The 22,111-nt window shown below is 33.3% G+C and overlaps 2 protein-coding genes across 2 annotated transcripts; one reads left to right on the top strand and one right to left on the bottom strand.

The window, feature by feature from the left end:
• Nucleotides 1-10,540: 10,540 nt before the first annotated feature.
• Nucleotides 10,541-16,223, top strand: LOC130728355 (aspartic proteinase 36). Its single transcript, XM_057579810.1, has 10 exons — nucleotides 10,541-10,972; nucleotides 11,227-11,356; nucleotides 11,800-12,047; nucleotides 12,676-12,903; nucleotides 13,566-13,728; nucleotides 13,802-13,875; nucleotides 14,457-14,544; nucleotides 14,789-14,864; nucleotides 15,152-15,223; nucleotides 15,804-16,223. Exons 1-10 carry the CDS (start codon nucleotides 10,755-10,757, stop codon nucleotides 15,944-15,946), a joined length of 1,440 nt encoding a protein of 479 aa, XP_057435793.1. The 5' UTR covers nucleotides 10,541-10,754; the 3' UTR covers nucleotides 15,947-16,223.
• A 562-nt stretch (nucleotides 16,224-16,785) lies between these two features.
• On the bottom strand, nucleotides 16,786-20,728 carry LOC130728356 (uncharacterized). Its single transcript, XM_057579811.1, has 5 exons — nucleotides 20,490-20,728; nucleotides 19,062-19,294; nucleotides 18,818-18,898; nucleotides 17,658-18,008; nucleotides 16,786-17,054 (listed from the first exon to the last, which is right to left on the bottom strand). Exons 1-5 carry the CDS (start codon nucleotides 20,650-20,652, stop codon nucleotides 16,953-16,955), a joined length of 930 nt encoding a protein of 309 aa, XP_057435794.1. The 5' UTR covers nucleotides 20,653-20,728; the 3' UTR covers nucleotides 16,786-16,952.
• Nucleotides 20,729-22,111: the final 1,383 nt, after the last annotated feature.

Genomic DNA, 22,111 nt, shown 5'->3' with positions numbered 1-22,111 from the left:
TAAAGGATCTTACTTATAATAGTGTCCAGTGTCTTTACTCACCCACACAAACAATAAAGATCAACCAAGGGATCCAAAAAAAAAAGTCCAATGTCTATCAAGAGAGAAAAAGAAAAATTACAACTCAAAACCTAAGACAAATGATCTAAAATTACAAGGTTTTGTTCCTAAATACAATCTATAAAACAAAAAGGACACCGGAAAAATTGTAATACGAATGAACTAAAACATGTAGCAATACAAATGTTAGTTTAAATAATAAGACAGATGCACTTATAGCATCGGCCATCATGAAGATATACTAGGCGAGAAAATAGCTATAAAGCAACCAAAGTAAGAATGCCCAGATGATCACTCTAAAGGATCTTACTTATAATAGTGTCCAGTGTCTTTACTCACCCACACAAATAATAAAGATCAACCAAGGGATCCAAAAAAAAAAAGTCCAAAGTCTATCAAGAGAGAAAAAGAAAAATTACAACTCAAAACCTAAAACAAATGATCTAAAATTACAAGGTTTTGTTCCTAAATACAATCTATAAAACAAAAAGGATACTGGAAAAATTGAAATACAAATGAACTAAAACATGCAGCAATACAAATGTTAGTTTAAATAATAAGACAAAGGCACTAATAACATCGGCTATCATGAAGATATACTAGGCGAGAAAATAGCTATAAAGCAACCAAAGTACGAATGCCCGGAGGATCACTCTAAAGGATATTACTTATAATAATGTCCAATGTCTCTACTCACCCACACAAACAATAAAGATCAACCAAATGATTCAAAATAGAAAGTCCAAAGTCTATCAAGAGAGAAAAAGAAAAATTACAACTCAAAACCTAAGACAAATGATCTAAAATTACAAGGTTTTGTTCCTAAATACAATCTATAAAACAAAAAGGACACGTGAAAAATTGTAATATAAATGAACTAAAACATGCAGCAATACAAATGGAAAAGGTGAAAATAAGATAGAAAAATTAGAAAGAAACAGAAGAAGCAAATAAGTGGATATACATCAAGTTTGACCCTTGTTTAGTCAGATCAAACTAATACGACAAAGGCATTCAAAGTCCTATACAGGAGGAACCATAAAAAAAAAGTCATATATGTAAGTTTAAATAATCAGACAAAAGCACCCAGATAAGTGATATATATGAGCAATATTAAATACCTGCAAACCCACTACCAAATGGAAAGCCCTTAGTTGCAGGTGTGACATCACAGCTTTAGCCAGCTCAGCTTCAAGTTTGTCAAATACAGGTGAACCAAAACCCTTCGAAATAACAATGATAATGTCATTTCTGTTCTAGGGGAAAACAAAATGAAAAACACATAAAATTATTTGGTTGTAAAAATATTCTAAGGATGAGAAGCGCCTTATAAGATATCAAGCATGCAAGCAGACATATAAAAGGGGAGGTTGAAAGTTCGAACAGAAAGTTGCAAAACAACAAGCCGGTTTCAAAGTAAAGTGTTGCTTTCTTCCCTTTTTTCATGTTAATTATTATAATATCAAATAACAGGGTCAGAAGTCCTCAGAGCAATCAAATATTGATGGGCTACAAATTTAATTCTTCTAAAAGGGAAGCTCTGAAGCTCGAATGGATAACTAAAGAGCACAACTTGTCTGAGTTTAGTTAAGGCGAAAATCTTATTATTTTTGTACAGTCTCCACTGTTCTCTACATCATATGTATTCACTAGATCAATTTTAGGTCGATAAACTAAATGTCTGAACAGGACAACATGATGACATCTGTTTAATAAAATAGAAACGAAATAGGAAGAATTTGAATTCATTCAAATAGACATATGTACTATGTACGAATTGTTATATCAAATTCAAGACAATGATTTATATTTATAAGAACATTTACCCTAAATTCAGCTCTGTACCCAAATGCCCGGGCAAGAAGGTTGGGATGGTAAAAATATTCATCCCTTATTATCTTAGTGAATTGAAAGTCATTTCCGTAATAATATTCACTAGTCAGGTAAAAAATGCATGAAGTTTCTGTTTAAGATTGTATAGAGATTTCTTATTTGGTGAGAATCTGTTTTTTCTTTTTGGCAGAAATCAGTTTATCATTAGAAATGCACATTATCTTAGAAGTAAAGTTTTTTTTCCCCTCAAATTTACTGCTGATATTCTAGAGTGAACGTACTAAAATAAGTGGAAAAGTATAGTTATATATTGAATTTAAATTATGAATTCCAAACTATTTTCCAACAAAATTTTAAGTTGCAATCATGATTTGCAAAATGCATTACAAGAATTGCAGTTGATGTAAGTTGTCAATGCACTTGATACATTTGTTAGTAAGTAAAATCCTAATATCCACAAAAAATAGTAAAAATTTAAACAGACAGTCATCACCGTGTTCAGAATACATGAAATCTACTTCAAACAGTTTCACAAAAAGCACCACTGACCATATTTAAATATGAAAAAGCAACGTTTAATACCTGATCAAGGGTCAGTTTGCCATGATCAATTAGGTCGCCAGGAAGAACTACTACCTTGTGAACTTGAGAGACATAGGCAGGAATCTGAAAAGTAAATTGGAAAATCTTTCTTAATGAATTGACAAATTAAAACATGTGAAATGCAGATGTATTAAGTAAATCAAAATGCATTGGTGATTAAAAAAATTGTAGAAAAAAATGGGAATGGAAGAAAGAAGAGTCATCTATCAAAATTAGGCTCTAACAAGTACAGTATGGATCAACGTAGCTGATCCCACCTGGTGGTAAAAGGATTTGGTTCGTGTTATTAATATAGTAAAATTAGGCTCGGACAAGTACATGCGCACTCTATGAACATTACATAAGATTAGTATGGATAGGATGCCAAATCCATCGATTGATGCAACTTATGCTAGTCCTAGGAAGTCAAGTTCTTAGTGTAGTGTAACTTTTAAATCACTGCTTCCTTTCAGTTTGGGTGGTAATAATCATATTGTGTATTATGAGGAATTTTGGTGAGGAATGTTCCTTTCTTAGAGGCTTTTCGTCACCTTTATCAACCGTCTTTTGCGCATAAATCAACCAATAAATTTTTTATTCTATTTCGGGTCTAGATTTTACTTGGAACTTGAGTGATAGAAAAGCCAGTGAAAACATAAAAGGAAAGGAGAAAAAGAATTTACGAAATTTTTCCTTTTTGCATTATTAGTTTGACATATTTTCATCTTCTATAATCATACAATGAAACCAAAAAACTAAAAAGTAAATATGTGAATGCGTAAAGCCTATCTTATCTGTTCCCCCCACACACACATGGGTCACTCACTCATCTTTCAACTCATTCAGAGTTACCCTTCCTAACCAACAGTTGAAATATAAATATGAATGTTAAAAGAGTGTGTTTATAGCACTCCTCTTACGTAATAATAATATATCCTTCTTTCCATGTTGAAACAAAAACACCAATGAAGAAATACCACAAAAGAGTAGCATGCAGAAGATCTAAACTTATGAGAAGAGTAGCATACCTCAGTTTTGGAAAGCTCTTAAGGATTTTCTTAGCAACAGCACCAGAAACAACCCTTCCAATAGTTTCTCTTGCAGAAGATTAACCACAACCCTTAAACATTAAAGTTCAGATGTATGAGCTTAGTGCATATATGTCACTTGTAATGAGAATGCCTAACTCGTTACATTATAAAAGTAAGTACCTAAACTGATCTGACAAGTGACACCATACTTCATGCCCTATGTAGCATCTCGATGGGAAGGTCCATAAACTTGTGACATCTCACTATAATCATGAAAACATTTCTAAAATTAGGCCAGACCTTAAAATTAAGATAACAGTTGCTTATCTTTATGGAATACTTATGAACATGAATATATACTCAATGTCCTCTTTGATCAGGACTGGGTAACAGATACATGGATCAGGGTTCCACTTTCAAACAGATTATACTTCAAGAAACATATAAATTCCCAGCTAAAATGATAACATCACATGAGGAATGAGGCTAGTTTATGTGTCTTCATATCAAAGAATACATAAAAGTAAACTAGGATGGAATTGAGTAACATGAAATCAAATGGAATAAATTCACCATATCCTGATATCATTTTGTAGAAAGAAAACAAAACGGAACAAAGAGAGTAAGGATTGCAAATTGGAAAAGAGGGAAAAGGGTTCATCAATCGGATACATTGAGCAATAGTAAGAACAAGAACAATTGATCAATCTCATTTCTAAATTAGAAATAACATTTTAACCTAGAAAATTATTGAGAAGAATACTTACTCGAAATCATGGTTCCGCTGCCACCGTTGCCGTGTGCGGGGACCAAACATTTGAACGCGCAATGGAGATCACGGGCCTTTGGTTTCTCCGATCAACGAATCTTGAGCATGACGCCGGAGAGAGGGGCAGTATGCCGGATGACGAAGAGGAATGCGGCGGTGAATCGCTCCTCTACGGTGGCGAGATCAGTTACTGAGAGAGGAGACTAGTTACTTCAAACGATGCTTGTGAAATGGATTTATATTTATAGGAGTTTTTTTTATAGCAAATATAGGAGTTTCTTTAATATCAAGCACTTTAACGGTAACAAATTGAATTTATGTTCGACTTAGGCCTATCTTTAAATATGTCTTTTTTTTTGTTACATGTGGAAAATGTTGAATATGTGTATTAATTTCTTTAAACTTTTTAAAGTGCAAATTTAAATAAAGCCAATAAAAAATTCATGAAAAGATTAAATTCAAATCAAATTTATAAAAAAAAACAATCCAATAAAAAATCTTTGCTCTTTTCAATTTTAAAGAAAATAAGAATATTTATAAAATGAACATAACTTACTTATAAGGTGAATTTAAGTTAATTTATCCACATTTCCTTAAATCTCAAAATATCCTTTATTATGGTGATTTTCGCACTTAAAAGTGAGAATTTTATGTTGCATACGAGATCCATGCATAACATACTTATAAGGTGAGTTTAAGTTAATTTTCGCACTTTTAAGTGAGAAATCATAGTGATTTTCGCATGTAAAGTGAGAATTTTATATTGCATTTGAGATCCTTGCAGAACATATTAATAAGGCGAATTTAAGTTAATTTTCGCACTTTTAAATGAGAAAATCACTATGATTTCTTATTTAAAGTGAAATTTTTATATTGCTTTTGAGATTCTTGCCGTTCGCACTTAAAAGTGTGAGTTTAAGTAATTTTTTTGCACTTATAAGTGTGAAATTAGTGTTATCTTGTATTGCTACATGTTATAAAAAGACTATACCCTATAACAAAACTAAATCTAGCAATCTGACTTTTCTATAGAAGTCAAGCGTCCAATATATGCATGGCCAACATGTCTAATTTTTGGAGGCAATTACGAGGTTCTTTTTTATTTTATACTTATTGAAATTCTCTACTTTTTCTATATTTACATGTGTTAGAGTATAATATAAAACCATTAAAGTGGCTCTTACCCAACAGCTTAAGTTTTTGGGATTAAGTGGTTGTTTGACATGGTATCAGAGCCTCTATGACCGAAATGTCTAGAGTTCGATTCTTGCTCCCCTCACTTTCTAATTAAAAAAGTGGAATTTAATTAAGCACATGGTAGGTGGGTCTGTGCATTTATCCACGCTTCAAGCCCAAAGGGCTCTTGCGTGAGGGGGCGTGTTAGAGTATAATATAAAACCATTAAAGTGGCCCTTACCCAACAACTTAAGCTTTTGGGATAAGTGGTTGTTTGACAACATGAAAGAGTGTTGATTCTATGTTTATTTATTATGCACTTAACTGGTGGGCATATTGACTTGTAGATATGATTCACGTACACCTTGACTCTTTTCTCATCTTTATTATCTATTTATTTTTCTTTTATTTATCAATTAAATCATCTATCACAGTTTTACCTTTTCTCTCATTTTTTCCTATACCTCTCTTCCTCCCGCATAAAAAATTATTTTATTTACTAATTATACACTTAACTATATTTTAGCATGGCAACAATATCTTCAATATTGTATATTTTGGCTACACTTTTGGTCTCTAAGTTTGGATGTACTCATTTGACATATGAAGTTTACTTTTCCTATCCTTTTCATCATATTGAGTTGAAGTCTTAAAATGGATGAATATTTAATTTCTATATTTTTGCATATCATTTGAATGTTGGTTTATTATCATACATGCTTAATTAAGTTGTTTACCCAAATGTATCTTTAGTCTTTACTTATCTTAAGATCAACAACTCAATTAAAATTGTATAGCAATAAACGCTTCTCACATTATAAACTAATTTGAGGATTTCATTGAATTAAGCTCAAATTCAAAATATGTTAAAGGTAACTTATGAAAATAATTTAAAAATAACTTATAGCTATAAGTTTTTTTTTTCATAAGTTACATCCAAACACTTATGTAAGCGTTTGTGTTATTATAGGTTCAAATAAAATGTCTCAATTTGACCTAAATATATAAGCCGACAAGTTTGGCTAGACGGGAAGCTTTACTCACCTTGGAGCAACTTCAATCTTAATTGTTTCAAGGCTCTTTATACACATATGGTTGAACCCTTTTCTTAAGACAACATGCATGAGATATGTTTAATCTTTATAGAAGAAGATCCTTAAAGTTTGTTAACAAACATACACTTAGAAGAAAGACAACATGCATGAGATATTTTTATCCTTTATAGAAGAAGATCTTAAAGTCTGTTGACAAACATACACTTAGAAGAATCAGATAACCTTTAGAATGACTCATCATTCTTTTCTGACTCTCCTATAAAACATGAACATGTCCCTTAATAATTTGAGTTTGAGCAGGGAGGATAGCCTATTAAACAAGGAAACAAGATTTTAAGAGAATCCGATGACTCAAAGCCCATATAAGGTGTAACCGGAAAAAAAAAAACCAGCTAAGGAAATAAACAATGCAAATAAAAGAAAAATGGAAATATATAGCAGTAATGAGGCATACAAGGCATATCACCGCTGGCAAGGAATCTGTATATCACAATGCATGTGTGCATTTCTCTTTCGTTGCCAAAATTGGGGAGCGGAGGTGGCAAGGTAGAATTAATGGCGTGTAAAAAAGAAGGAAAGTTAGGTGGGAAATTGGACAACATGGAATGACAAAAGCATTTTTTTTCTTCATAAAACAAGGCAACAAGTAAAAGCAAAAATGTCATGGCATGAAAGAAAGGAACAAACTCCATGAAGCAAAGGAAAGTACCAAAACCAACACAATGTAATATAATTGGTAGATAGTTAAGCTTTTAAAAGTTCAAAGTTCGGTCCTAAACAATGCGTATAAAGAAGAATTTGTTAGGGAGATATATGCTAACTTGAAGTGATCTCCGAACATTGATGAGATTTAGTTTTATGACCACCGCCGACTGTAGAATACTTTAGAGAAAAAAGCAAATGACCAAAAATTATATTTATCTAAGTACTAAGGAATTTGATTCTTTGCAAGTAAAATTATTAAGGCTTAATTGTAATTTTACTCCCATCTTTCACCGTTGTACGAAATCCCTCCCTCATGTTTAAAATGAGCGGATTCCCTCCCTCCCTCATGTATTAAATTGTTAAATTTTGCTCCTTCAGTTAGTTAGCCACCTAAAAGCTAACGGCAATTGCTATTTTCACCTCTCCTTTTACTATCTGCACCACCTACACTAAATTAAAAAAAAAAAATTATTTTTAAATTTCTATATTCATTGAAAAAAAATACCCTTCTTCTTCCTGCCAATCAAAAAAAAAAACCATTCTTCTTCCTCAAATCACGTTTTTTCTCCTCACCCATCTTCTTCTCTACCCCACATGAACCACCACCGCCACCCACATTTTCTTACCCAAAGTTCCACATGTGTTTCCTTGCCTCTTCCCCTCTTCTGCATTCTCTCGTCTAAATCCCCATTCTTTGGGACCAAAACACCCAAATAAACAACACTAAATGACCCTTTGGCCTGCACCAAGCTTATCTCCAACTTGAAAATCACTCCTATTCAAGCTGTCCTTCCAGATAAACGGACCAAACCCAATTAAAGAGGAGCCATAATGTATGAATCAATGGAACCAACAATAACACGAGAAATCCGCATCTATGAATGTCTGATAAAAACAACTGTACAAACCCAATTGCTAGTGAAAAAATCAGAAGAAATCCCTACAAATCCAAAAACCTAGTAACAACCCAGCAAATCAAACCCCATATCGCAGCAACTCAGCAACCCAGATCTGGACGGTGATACGGGAAATGGGGGCTCAGACCTGTAGGTAAAGAACAAGTTGAGGAAGGAGAGGAGGAGCATGAAAGAAGACCCAATCGATTGAAACCCACACACTCAGCCACCATAGAGTTCGATTGAATTCCCCACCATGCCGCTGAGACCACCACCACGAGTCCTAGCCTCCGTGAGAACTGCCGTCACCTATCCCAGCACCGTTGTCGTGCCGGCGCCGTGTAGGTGATGGGCTTGAAGAAGGCTTGGGTTAGGTCCAAGTGGAACCTGAAGCGCTCTTGTGCATGGTGATGATTAATTTATTGCGTTTTGGGTGGTGGTGGTAGTTCATGGTTGGGGGAGAGAAGAAGATGAGTGGGTGGGGAGAAGAAACGTGACTTGAGGAGAAGATGGTTTTTTTTTAATATAAAAATAATTTAAAAAAATAATTTTTTATTTAATTAAGTGAGGTGGTGCAGATAGTAAAAAGAAGAGGTGAAAATAGCAACTGTCGTTAGCTTTTAGACGGCTAACTAACGGAAGGAGCAAAATTTAGCAATTTAATACATGAGGGAGGAAATCCGCTCATTTTAAACATGGGGGAGGGATTTCGCACAATGGTGAAAGATGGGGGAGCAAAAGTGCAATTAAGCCAATTATTAATGAAAGATAAAATTTACATGCATAGATAGTGTAAATTTTTTTACACCGCCAACTAATTAGATTTTAAAAATACGTCATTTCAACTAATTAAATTAAATAATAAAATAAAAAAATTCATATTTTTAAAATCTGATTGACGGTCTAAGCTGTGTCAAAATCTTTTAAATTGTTCTTTGAGAAAAGTATTGAAGTTTTATGAGTAAAATAATTAAAAATATTACCGAACTCCCAAATAATACCGAACATATATTTTATATATGAGTATATGGTGATTTTTGACTGCCACAAATTACAAAATTATAAAAAAAACACACATTTATGTCAGTATGATACTTCAGCTAGACTGTCAGAAATGTGTTCCCCCTGCCCCTTTTCTTATAACTCTGCGATTTATGATAATATAAAACCGTTACAAACCGATGTATTGGTATTATTGAAGCCCGAATGTCTAAATCGCGTGACACTAAGAAAATATATATTAGTAATTAAGTTTTTTCATTAAATAAAGCATCTCAATTTAGCTTTGACTAGAATGAATTAGAATCTATATATATATATGTAAAGCTCACTTGAGCTTTTGCATTGATTAGTTTACCTTTGCATTAAATACATTAAATAATTAAATACAAAACTAAAAAAAACAACATCTACTTTATTATTTATTATATTAATAAATAATTGTTAATAAGCTATATATATATATATAACATAAAATCTGACTTGAGTTCTACATTACTGGCAAAATAAATTAATTTTTATTTCCATTTTCATTTCAATTAATTATCAACCTAAGGTTGAAAAAAAAGATAAAATAGCAAAAAGTAATATCTTTTAAATAAAATAAACATGTTAGATATTGAAATTAGTTAATGGTTGAATGCTTTTTGTAAATATATATTTCGAAATTTACTTTTAAATATGAAATGATTTTGTATGTTGTTTAAATTAACTATTTTGCAGTTGCGTGTTATTTTAAAAATAATTTTAAATTTATTTGTGATTTGTCTTAATAATGATAATAATAAATTATTGATGAATATTTTATGTTATTAACTTTATTAACTATTAATTGTCAACTTTTCAGTTTCTTATAAAAAAAATTTATTAAGTAGTTTTTAACAATAGTTAGAATATTAACTATCAATCATAAATTGAGGGAAAAATTAATAAATATATTAATATGTAGAAAATATTAATAATTTAAATTAAATAATAGTCTAAATCAAAATATATTAATGAACACTCTAGAAAAATATTTTAAAAATTAAATAAATGTCTCTATAAAATATTTACTATTAAATGTATTGCATGTATTATTTGAAGAAAATACTTGCAAATGTGTTTTTTGACCTATTATATAGTAGTAAAAATATTTTCTCAAGTTTTCTTATGTTATTAATAATGTTTTCCTTTTCAATTTTTTTAGGGTTAATGGTCAAATTAATCCTTGCGTTGCACGGGTATAATATCTAGTTTGAATGTAATTCCAAGATTTTAACATAGGAAAAAAAAAAAATATAAATGGAAAGAATTAATGAGAAAAAGACTTGAACTAAGTATAAACAAGTCGTTGTTTGTTTTGGATTTTGTTTAGTTTAATTTTCTAAATACAAAGAACAAAGACGTGCCGTTTGCCGTTGAAACCGCGAAATTCCCTCTCTCTCGTTTTCTTAACAAAGTCGCCGCGTTGAGTTGTATTCTTGCGTTTGTTTCTTCTTCTTCTTCTTCCCTCTCTTCTTTCACCGACCCTTTATCTTTATCTGGGTCGGCGATGAAAATTTAGAGCGTGTCATAGCTCTTGCTATTGCTTCATTTCATTCATTTTTCTCTTCTCTTTGTTTTCTTCTTGTTGCTTTCAATTCAAGCAAGCTACGATCATTGGAATATGGATCACACAAGAGGAGGGTTGTTGTTGTTGTTGCTTGCTGTATTGGGATTGCTGCACGTTGCCAATGCTAATTTGGTCCTCCCTGTTGAACGAAAATTTAAAGGGCCGTTTCAGAATTTAGGTGCCATTAAAGCTCATGATGCTCATCGCCGAGGTAGATTTCTCTCTGCTGTTGATGTTCCCCTTGGTGGTAATGGCCGTCCTGCTTCAACTGGGTTTGTTTTTCTTTCCACCTTTTTCTTTACATTTTTGTTGTCTGGGTAAGCCAGTTTGATTTTAGTCCCTCGGCGGAAAAATGACAGCTAAACGTCATTTTGAAACTCATTTTTTTACACCAATACATTTCTTATGGGTACATGATCATGGTTTCTTATTGCAGATTATTTGATATTGATTTGTAATGAAGAAATAAAGAATATCACCATTTTTAATTGAGACATTTAATTTTTGTTTATTTCATTGGTAATAGGCTATATTATACCAAAATTGGGCTCGGCACTCCGGCAAAGAACTACTATGTGCAAGTTGATACAGGAAGTGACATTCTATGGGTGAATTGTGTTGCCTGCAAACAATGCCCCACAAAAAGTACTCTTGGGGTATGTTTGTCTAGACTTTATGCTTTAAAATTCCTGCACTTTGGTTGAATTGCACGATTGTTTGTTTTTCCCCTGCATTTATTGCTGTTGATTCTCGCAATAAATGTTTTATGTCCATACAAATGTTGTCAAATAGCGGTTATAGCGTAGCGCTTTTTTAGCTTGCCGCTACTCCACTATTACCCGCTATTTGTCGCTTTTTCCACTTTAAGAGACTGGAAATAGCTGAGTTTTGGCTTACCGCTATAGTCTGCAATCCGCGATTAACAACACTGGTCCATAAACTGTAACCTGCAATAGATAAATCCATGAAGAAAAAGATGAGTGTTGGAGCATTCAATGAGTTTATGACATTGGAGGCCTATTTTATATACTAAAACTTTTATTGTTTGATCACTTATTGATGTAGATTTTGCAATATTATTGTTGTTGTTATGTTACAGATGGATTTGACCCTCTTTGATCCAAACGCCTCTCAAACTTCAAAGATTGTTCCTTGTGATGATAACTTTTGCACTTCCACATATGAAGGTGAAATTGATGGTTGCAACAAAGAGATGGCCTGCCCGTACAGCATAACTTATGGAGATGGAAGTACAACCACTGGGACCTATGTGAAGGATCTTCTTACTTTTAACAAACTTAGTGGTAATAACCAAACTGCACCAGAAACTAGCAGTGTGGTTTTCGGGTGAGTATACTTTCTGATACTTCAGGCGCGTGCGCGCACACACACAGATACTTGAGTTGGGGAAGTAGATACTAGATTTGATGAATGATTGAACCTTTTTGACATCATCATGAGACCCCAACCTTAAAGAGTGGGTTGAGCTACAAGCTCATTAGCACATTATAGTCATCCAATATTGCAGACCTCAATAGGATCTAGTGTCAATTTTGCTGCATTAATAAGAAATTCTTATTTTGCTTTTCACCATGAGAGATTTCTCCTTCATTATAAACTGTGTTTTCATTCTCCTTTGAATTGTTTTGTTTTGTGTTGAAACTTTCCGTCATGATAAATTTTTGTTTTCTACTAGATTTTTCTCGGCACTTCAGGAGTTATATTTACTTTTTGAGCCTCAATGCGCCAATTGGAGTCGTCCCCTTCCTTTGGTCCTGCGCTTAGCCGGTGCTTTACAGCACCATACTGCCCTTTTCTGGGTTTCTTTTTCTTAATAGCCTGAGTTTTATGTTATTGCTTTATAACAAAATTCAAGTTGGGAGTTTGAAGGTTTTTTGTGTGTAGCGATTATATAGCTTCACCATTGTATATTTTCTTTTGGGTTTTATGAGTTTTAATATTTACCTGCTGATAGGTGTGGTCAAAAACAATCTGGGACATTGAGTTCATCTCAACAAGAAGCCCTGGATGGAATAATTGGTTTTGGACAATCAAATTCTTCTGTGCTTTCACAACTTGCTGCATCTGGAAAGGTGAAAAAAATATTTTCACACTGCCTTGACAGTATAAATGGAGGAGGGATATTTGCTATAGGGGAAGTGGTGCAGCCAAAATTTAATACAACATCTTTGGTACCAAGAATGTATGTCCAGAATCTTATCTCATTGTTCCCATGTATGCTATTTGATTTGTTTAGCTGTTTGATAACAGTAAATTGATGGAATAGTATGATATCTGTTTAGCCAACATAAAACTAGCCGATATCTTTAATGTGGAGTATGGTATCTGTTTAAATGATGACGCCACTACCATATAATTTATGGAGATCAAATGAGTTAGGTTTTCATAAATTCTATTTTCCTGAAGAGTTGTACTGACTTTCGGAATTCTTCATTATCTAATCAAGTATAGCAAAGGCCTTATGGTTATAATATGAAATTTATATGATAATGAAAATACTGTTCATTTTATTAGATATGAGTGGAATAAAACATTCATATGGATCATCTGTAATAGATTTGTCTTTATATATTGCTTCACATCGATGCAATTGTTGTGGATGTTTCAAGCAATCAACCCTTTCAGGGTTCTTTTCCTTTTGCATCTTTTGTATCTTCTAAGACTATCATCTTTTAAGAAGGATTCATTCAGAAATCTGATATAAGCTATAAAAACTTTCAATATAAGCTCTCTGACATATATTCTCTTGCAAATGTTCTTTCAGATTTGTTTAATGTACTTTATGTCTAATTTAGGTTCTGGGATTGGAATTGTGTCATAACTGTCCTCTATTGACTCTTTTAGGGCACACTATAACGTGGTTTTGAAGGATATGGAGGTTGGTGGGGATGTTATTCAGCTCCCCACAGATTTCTTTGGCACTGGAAATGGGAGAGGAACAATTATAGATAGTGGTACAACCTTGGCTTATCTTCCAGCCATGGTTTATGACCAGCTAGTGCCGAAGGTAAGCGCGTAAATTAAGAGTTAAGTGAACCAACTTTTCCCACTTAAGTACTCATGATAATTCTTTGTGACAGATTTTGGGTCAGCAGGCTGGACTGAAATTATATCTTGTTGAGGACCAATTTACTTGTTTCCATTTCAGTGGCAAGTATGGCACTTATCTTTGTGACTTTATTTAACTTCATAGAGAGAATAAATTTTGGATTTCTATTTTCTTTTGAAATAAGTATCATTTTCCAAGTTTTTGTGTCATGCTCCTTTTTCTTATTTGTCATTAATTTTAACCTGAATAACACCTATATAACAAGAGATTCTAAAGTTCATTTTTTGGTTGATTCCTGTTTTGATAACATTATGTAAGCAGCAATGGGGGAAAAATGTGAAAAGCAAAGCAGAAATGACAGTAGTAAGTTAATTAAGATAACTGAGGCTGTTTTTGTCTTGATTTTTGAACCAGAGTAGGCTGAGCTTTGACACAAATCAATATGTTGATTTCAAATCATTGGTTAGATTTTTTTAAAATTTTTTTTTTGAAAGTTTGGTTAGATTCTTGATGAATTGAGTGAATCTGATTTCATACTAGAACTGAATTATGTGTTCAAGATAGTCTTATGAAATACAGAAACTAGGTACCAATTGTTCAAATGATGTTATGGTATATACAATGTATTCTTTTGGCATTGTTTGGCATATGCACTTCTTAACTCGTGTTTCATTGTAATTTTGCAGACTTGATGCTGGATTTCCAGCTGTCAAGTTTCACTTTGAGGGGCTTTCTCTAATAGCTCAACCTCACGACTACCTCTTCCAGTTTCAAGTAAGCGGGAACTTGATTATTTGTTGTACATGTACCCAGCTTCTGATTTGAGAAGCTTTTGTGGCTGCTGCATAATTAGTCAAATGACAAACAAGTCTATTTTCATATGATAACTATACTCTAAAGTTTAACCTGTTGCTTAAATTGGTTTTAGGTGTTCATGTTTCATGACGACTTAAACTGTAACAATTTTTTTTGAGGTGTTCATGTTTCATGATATTGTTTTGTCTTCATTGTCCTCCAGGGAGACATGTATTGTATTGGCTGGCAGAAAAGTACGGCGCAAACCAAGGATGGACAGGAACTGATTCTTCTTGGAGGTAAATTTTGAAACAAAATTTCACTTACAATTTAATCTATTGACTTCTTGGTTATAAGTTCATAAAAGGCATGATTTGTTCACTCTCTTAATTGTTACTGATTTATGTTGAGAACTTCCACATACTGTTAGATTGAGTCTGGTTCTGATCAGATACTTTTTCCTCAGAATCAATTCTGAAGCCAAAAGCTTCTCTCCATAATTGATTTTGTTTTTAGAATCAATAGTAGAACAATTTTCGAAGATGCACTATATCATCTATTGACTTTGAATTATTTCCAATTGCAGATTTGGTGCTGTCAAACAAAATAGTCGTGTATGATCTTGAAAATATGACCATTGGATGGACTGATTACGATTGTGAGTATCTCACTTCTTCATATGCTGAATGTTATAATCCAAATCCAAGGTTATACCTATCATATCAGCTGAGATTGTTTATGTTGGTCCTCTTCATTCTTCAATGAGAAATATATTTCATCCTTCTCTGCCTTAAATTTTTACCTGCTTTTGATATTTCTATACCTCCACAGTCCACACCTCATTTTCATGTCTCAAAATGTTTCCTAGCAGGGACAGAATCAGATGCATAATAAATGGGGCAGTCTCCCTTAAAGAGAAAGTTTTTCCTTAATAAAAAATTCAAATTTTGTATTTGCTTCCCTTAATTTTTTTATACTGTCTCTTTTAATTAGCCAGTGTTGACATTTGTAAATGTGTTAAATTTTCACCCCTCTACCAACTTTTTCTGGTTCCATCCTTGTTTTCATGATTCATGAATTAGAAAAACAAAGGTCAATTAACAAGTTAAGAGCTTGACCAAGACAAGCTTCATTTGTTTTAACTTCTTTTATTACTCGTCTATTGGCTTTTGCAGTTAGATTTGTCGATACTGATGTGTCCTAGAATGACCTGACCATTTTTTTTCTTGGTTCTTTAGGCTCTTCCAGCATCAAAGTGAAGGATGAAACGACTAAATCTGTATATACAGTGGGTGCTCAAGACATTTCTTCTGGTTCCACCGGATTAACTGGAAGCATATTGACGTTCTGTTTGTTGATTATTGCCATTATAAACATTTAATGGACAAGTTCTTTTGTATATGAGCAATGGAAATAACTTCATTTTGTTATATAATTCTTTGATGTTCTTTTCAATAACTTTTTTGTTTCACTTGTAAAATGAGGAAGATGTATGAGTAATTTTGCAATGGATGCAATGTCATTTGAAAACAAGTGTAATAGGAAAACTATGGATTTTAGGATTTATAGCACCTGTGAATGGACGGGCAGAAGTGTGAACAATCCATTGAATACAGTGTTTTTTTATTTATGGAGTATTGAAAAATTAGAATCATTGACATTGCAAGTTCATGAAACAAGCTTGGTAGCATCTATCAGCAAGGATTTATTATCAAAATTGTCAAAGATCTTTTAATATTTTGTTCAGAAGCCATTTCAGAAAGGACACATGACTTGAGCAAAGGGCATAAACTCAAAGAAAAATAAAGTCCTTGAAAATGCTACCCGTTACAGCATTGCTCTCAAAAGCACAAATTCAACATAGCAGAGAAGCAAAAAGGTTATTGATCATGAGACAGTAGTTCTTTGATGGATTGATATGTTCACAAATCTATCCACTCAAGAGCTGGAGAGTTAGTATGAAGCATCTCATGCCAAAAAAAGAAAGAAAGAAAGTATCTAGACTAGACTGAAATCCATTGTATGCTTGAATAATATCAGTTGTCAGTTTTCTTTCTTCTTCAATGGTTCATTCTTATCGGTTTCACCAGTAAATAAGGCTTATTTTTGTTTACAAAATATCACACACATCCTAAATATTTGTTTGTTAGTTTTATAGCACAGTGATCAAATGGTCCTTTGCGGTTGTGATATCAAAAGAACCATCACTAAGGCAGCAAAAAATCCCAAGGGAAACTTCTGAATATACAGTCAACCAGTGAGAATATATTTGAATATAACTTTGACAAAACAGCATTATGATTACAAGCTGACAATCACACTTTATAATGATCAATATTCAGGAGTAAAGAGATGTGAGATGAAGATTGATACAAGGAAGGAAGGCTTTACAAAGTTGTCCTCAGAAATTGTACCACAAAATAAAGAATTGCCAGGAACAGTGCAATCTGGTATACATCTTGCTGAAAGCTGTCGTCCCTCTGGAAGAACTGAATAAAAGCACAAAGCAATAATCAACTAATGAACGAAAATGACCAAATGTGCTAATAAGACAGTCAAGTTTAATTTTGTTGGAAGTATAGTACAAAATCAATCATGTGTCTTCACCCAATGGCTTAAGTTTTTGGGATAGTTTGTTCATGACATGTTATCAAAGCATCCATGGCTAAGTGATCTAGAGTTTGATCTTTGTAGCCCACCATTATTCTACTACATCCTTCCCCTATTATAAGACCCCACGGAGGGGGTAATAAAAAGATGAATTTCAGCACAAGGTAGGTGGACCTGGGCATTTCCCAGCTTCAAGACAGTAGGCTCTTGCATGAAGGGGTGTGTTAGAAGTATAATATAAAATCATTAATTTGTCTTCACATTACCAGCTTTAGCTTTTGGAATAGTTGGTTTATGAAAACTTTCTATGGGTGGGTATGGCAATCTTAATGGCAAAGCACTCATAAGTCATACCATCATGTATTAGAGACAAAGAATGTGATGAAATAAACTTGAGATTTGAACACCTTGCTTAATTGATTCATTAAATAATCAAGATGAAGATACTGAAGCCAAGCATTTAGGATCTGGATAGAACTCACCTTGGTTGGATCGCCAGAAGGATCTGGATAAATCTCCAAGTTCTCTTTCTCGGATTCAAAATTACTACTCATATTCTTAGCACTATCACCCAAGTCTTTTACAGATTCAACAGTGGCAAATAGAGCACGTGATGTCCAGAAAAATGCCTGAGCACTAGCCGATGAAGCTGACAAGTCCCAGAACTCTTCATGCTCAATGACTTGTCCACTGATTTGGTTAAGAGTAAATTTGGAAGTGATTCGTAGTATCACATCTCCTCCCACCCTAGCAATAAAAGATTTAGGCTTCCCTTTCATTGTCCACTTGATGCTTAACACACTGGTTGACAGCATCACCATTTCCTGCACAGTCTGTAACCAAACAGATTTTTAAATAATCCAACCATCTTCTACATCAGCTTTATCCTTTAATATTGACAAGTGAAAGATAAATTAATAGAATGATAAAAACATATGAAAAAATTCAACAAAGAAATTCACTCAACCAGTTGATTCTGTTGGAAGTTATTTAATAACTTCATTAATTCTTAGATGGATACTATTAGAATTTGAGTCAGACCTCTCTATATCAAAAGCTGGCTCAGGGGTGAGAATTGTTCTACCATTTTATAAGGACTTGGCCATATCTCTAATAAATGTGGGACCTTAACACCTCACGCCTGAGGCTGGACATCTGGAGCGTGAAGTTTACAAGATAGAACATCTGCGGTGCCCATTTATGGGTGGCCCAAATAAACTAGGATAGACTTTGATACCATATTAGAATTTGGGTCGGGCATAACTCTACCCCAAAAGCTAGCTCAGGGGTGAAGATTGCTCTGCTTTTTATAAGAACTTATTCAGTCATATCTCTAGTCAAATGTATAACCTTAACAGCTACCTTAAGGCAAGATTTCGAAGGAAGGAAAGGAATAACTGAGAAGGAATTGAGTTTTAAAATGGAAGACACAAAATGACATATCAGAAGCAAATGATAGACACTAGTAAAGGCAATTCTAACCCATCGAATTAAAGAGGTATAAACTTATGTGCTTCAGGTTCTAAACGTTGCTACCTACTCAAGCATTGATCAAAGATTAGATAATGAGAGGGAATAACAGAATCCCTGTTTCATGTATTAATTGATGCTTTAAGAGAAGGACTCTAGAATTTAAACTCACCACAGATGGGTTTTCTAGTGCACTGGTTGCCCATAGTGATCTTTTGTACTTATCACGACCGGTAAAACTCCTGATAGGATCCTGTACACAGTAACAATATGATAAACAAAAGTCCAAGGGGGAAAACAACCTGCTTTGCTTTGTTATATCATATCACAAAGTATAACCATAATAGGAAATCATGTTACTTTCTTTATGAGATGAACTGATTGAAGGTGTAGAGTTTTGGACAAAGGCAAATTACCTTGTATCTGACAGAAAAAGCAAAGGTTCCAAGTGCTCTATTTCCTTCCCGTAGCTCGAGTATATCGCGAACAAGTTGCCTTGCAGTGGATTCTACCAAGGGACTACTGATGCACTCAAAGTCATTGCACAGCTCACCAAAGTCCAAACCATCAACAATCTTATCAACATCTGAATATGATGTTTCAGTTGCGGCATCAGAAGGCAGTTCAGTCCTATCAGCATCATTTGCAACTGCAAACAAAACACATGCCACCTAACATATATCAGCCTCACATCAAAGTTTGTGTATAAGAGAGAGTGAGACAAAGCAAAATTCATACAAGATTAACCATATCAACTTCATAACCTTTCAATTTTTTGTAAACGATCATGAATACTTCCTCTCACCCCTCAAATAAGTGTATGAATGGTGGAGTCTTGCTAACCAGGGCAAAAAAATTATTATTAGAAATCACAACATTCAATATACAATCCCGATGTTTAGATACCCCAACAGTACTTCCATGTCTTCTTCTAATTTTTCACTCTATCGCTCTCTTCCTGTCACATCACATATAACATATTTCACTTATCTCTCTTATCTCTGTATCCTTTCATATATATAGGGTGCTTACACTCTATGGGGTCATTGGGGTGTCTACCAATATTTTTCCTTCAATATATAAGTCAACTTTGACACACTCATAACCACTTTCTTTTCCATCCAAATTCCACCTCTTTTTTTTATTCCTATCTCTCAATTCCTATCACATCATCCATATCTCTCACATCTCTTAATTTTCTTTCTTTCTCACTCTGGATGTAGGTGAAAATGGGGCGTTAACATAACATAGTGTTTATTAGTAATTCAAAAGCTACACTCTCTAATAAAGCTTTCTATCTTTGGCTTCTTAACCGGAGTCCATTTGCCTAAATATTGAAAGGAGTTAATCTTGAGTGCACATCCAAACATGAACTAAATGGTAACTCTTCTCACACTCTCCCACTTTCACTTGACAAGGAAAACATGGCATGGCATGTTACTTAAATTGTAATTTGTTCATCTTATTGAATTAGCAATTCCATATCACATGCCTCTAAATAAATCAACTTCATTCATAACCTAACTAAGTGCATGCTTAAAAATTCTTGTACAATTAATTCTAACATCAAAATCAATTATGCGTAGAAGCTTATGCATGTTAGAATTGATTATGATTAAAGATAAGCTCATCCAAACATGCTATAAAAAGAGCAGAAAAACTATTGATCATAAAAAATAATGATTCAAGTCACATAATGTTCTTTCTCAGACTCATATCATACATGCTATCCTCAACACACATGTAAACATGCATAGGACGACACATGATATAGGAACTTGCTTATGTTGTTGTATGTGTGTGAGAGAGAGAGAGAGAAGGGAAAGGAAGCTGAGCAGTGAAACCTCGCAACAAAAAAGAGTGGTGGTGTTGGTGAAGACGGAGGGAAAAGGGCATGCATGTGGTGGAGGGACGTGTCTCAGAGGAGGTGCATTTATCCCGGCGGAGTTTGGCGGCGGAAAGAGAAGTAGCGGCGAGAGAACAAGAAAGTGCGGCAGTCAAATTCATGTCTGCACCCCATTCCGTGGAGGAAGGTGTGTTGTTTGGTATTACAAACGAGACATAGAGACAATGAGAGCCTCTTCTTTTTCTCTTATTTTTTTTCTTCTTATTCATGCTTCTTGTGGATAAGGTGGGCCTCTCACTTATCAAATATAATTTTTTTTTGTTAAAACAAATATTTGTATAATAAAAAAAACAATTTCTTTGAGGGCTTGAATATGGGTTTTTGCATGATTAGTTTTAGTGTTTGAGTTTTATGTAACAATTAAGCATGTTTTGTTCTTAATTTGCTAATCTTACAGCATTATAGTATCAACCTTTGAAATATTTGTTCTCACTTAATGTAAGTGTTGATGTGTAGCCCTTTGTGTTTTTTTAACCATATGTATAATCTATTGAGGTAATAATAGGTCTCCCAAAATTGAGTCTCCCAAAAATTGAACTTTCGATCTTAAAGGTTGAAATCGTCACTGTTAATCACTTCGACCGACACCCATTTGGTAACCCGAGTTTTAATCTAAGAATTTAACAACAACAAAAATGTATTTGTGCAAACTAATTATTTTCCTAACACGCTTACATATATATATATATTCACACATCAATTTCTCTTCCATTGATTTTATTTTCATCAACTTTCTCTACCTCTTTTTCTTTTCTTTTTCAATCACATCACTCATTTCTCTATCTCCTATTCTTATAACTAAGTGGATGTCGGGAACAACATTTAGTACTCCTGAAGTTTGGAGTCTTCGGTACTACTTCCACTTACATATCATCATCACATTCACCCATGTATGGTTAGCTATCCACACTTCTTAATTTTTTTTAAACTATCACTTTTACACTATACACTAAGAGAGTACTTAATCTTCAGTATTACATGAGTATTGAAGATTTTCTCATGGATATGAATACATTAAGGGTATGTTTGGTATATAAGAGAAAAGTGAGAGAAAAGAAAGAAAACATTGTAGAATATGAGATAATTTGTAGGTTGTTTAGTTGAAGAGAAAGTTAAAAAAAAAGTGAAAGAAAAGAAAGATTGATGTTTCTAAAATGACATCATTACCTCAACTAAAAATATAATATGATAATTAACAATTTACAAAAAGATATAATTTTAGAAATGTTATTAAAATAATTTATTATAGCTCTTATTAATATTTTTTATAACTAATAATGAATATAGAGGAGGGGTATTTTAGTCAAATTTCACAAAATACCTTTTCTTCTCAAGTTTTCTACTCATGTTGGAAGAGAAAATAATTAGTGTGGGTCCCATCTTATTTCTTCCCTTCTCTCCCTATTTCCTTATCAACCAAAGAAGAGAAAAGAAAAAACATTGATGTGTGTGTATGTGTGTTTTATTTATTTATTTCCTCTTCTCTTCATTTTCTCTAGTTTAAGCATAATCTTTCCTTTCATAATACAAGGAAGAATGGCAATGATTTTTATGTCCTAA

The sequence above is a fragment of the Lotus japonicus genome, chromosome 1, assembly GCF_012489685.1.
Source record: "Lotus japonicus ecotype B-129 chromosome 1, LjGifu_v1.2".
NCBI classification, from domain to species: domain Eukaryota; kingdom Viridiplantae; phylum Streptophyta; class Magnoliopsida; order Fabales; family Fabaceae; genus Lotus; species Lotus japonicus.
Note: the sequence above shows the minus strand (reverse complement) of the source record. Positions and strands in the feature narration are given on the sequence as shown.

Excerpts from the sequence above, each read along its gene's own strand:
- LOC130728355 (XM_057579810.1), top strand. The coding sequence starts at position 10,755 with ATGGATCACACAAGAGGAGGGTTGTTGTTGTTGTTGCTTGCTGTATTG. Across the intron at positions 12,048-12,675 it reads ACTAGCAGTGTGGTTTTCGG|GTGTGGTCAAAAACAATCTG; the intron begins GTGAGTATACTT and ends ACCTGCTGATAG. Across the intron at positions 14,545-14,788 it reads ACTACCTCTTCCAGTTTCAA|GGAGACATGTATTGTATTGG; the intron begins GTAAGCGGGAAC and ends ATTGTCCTCCAG.
- LOC130728356 (XM_057579811.1), bottom strand. The coding sequence starts at position 20,652 with ATGAATTTGACTGCCGCACTTTCTTGTTCTCTCGCCGCTACTTCTCTT. Across the intron at positions 19,295-20,489 it reads CCACTCTTTTTTGTTGCGAG|TTGCAAATGATGCTGATAGG; the intron begins GTTTCACTGCTC and ends TTTTGTTTGCAG. Across the intron at positions 17,055-17,657 it reads CTTCTGGCGATCCAACCAAG|TTCTTCCAGAGGGACGACAG; the intron begins GTGAGTTCTATC and ends GCTTTTATTCAG.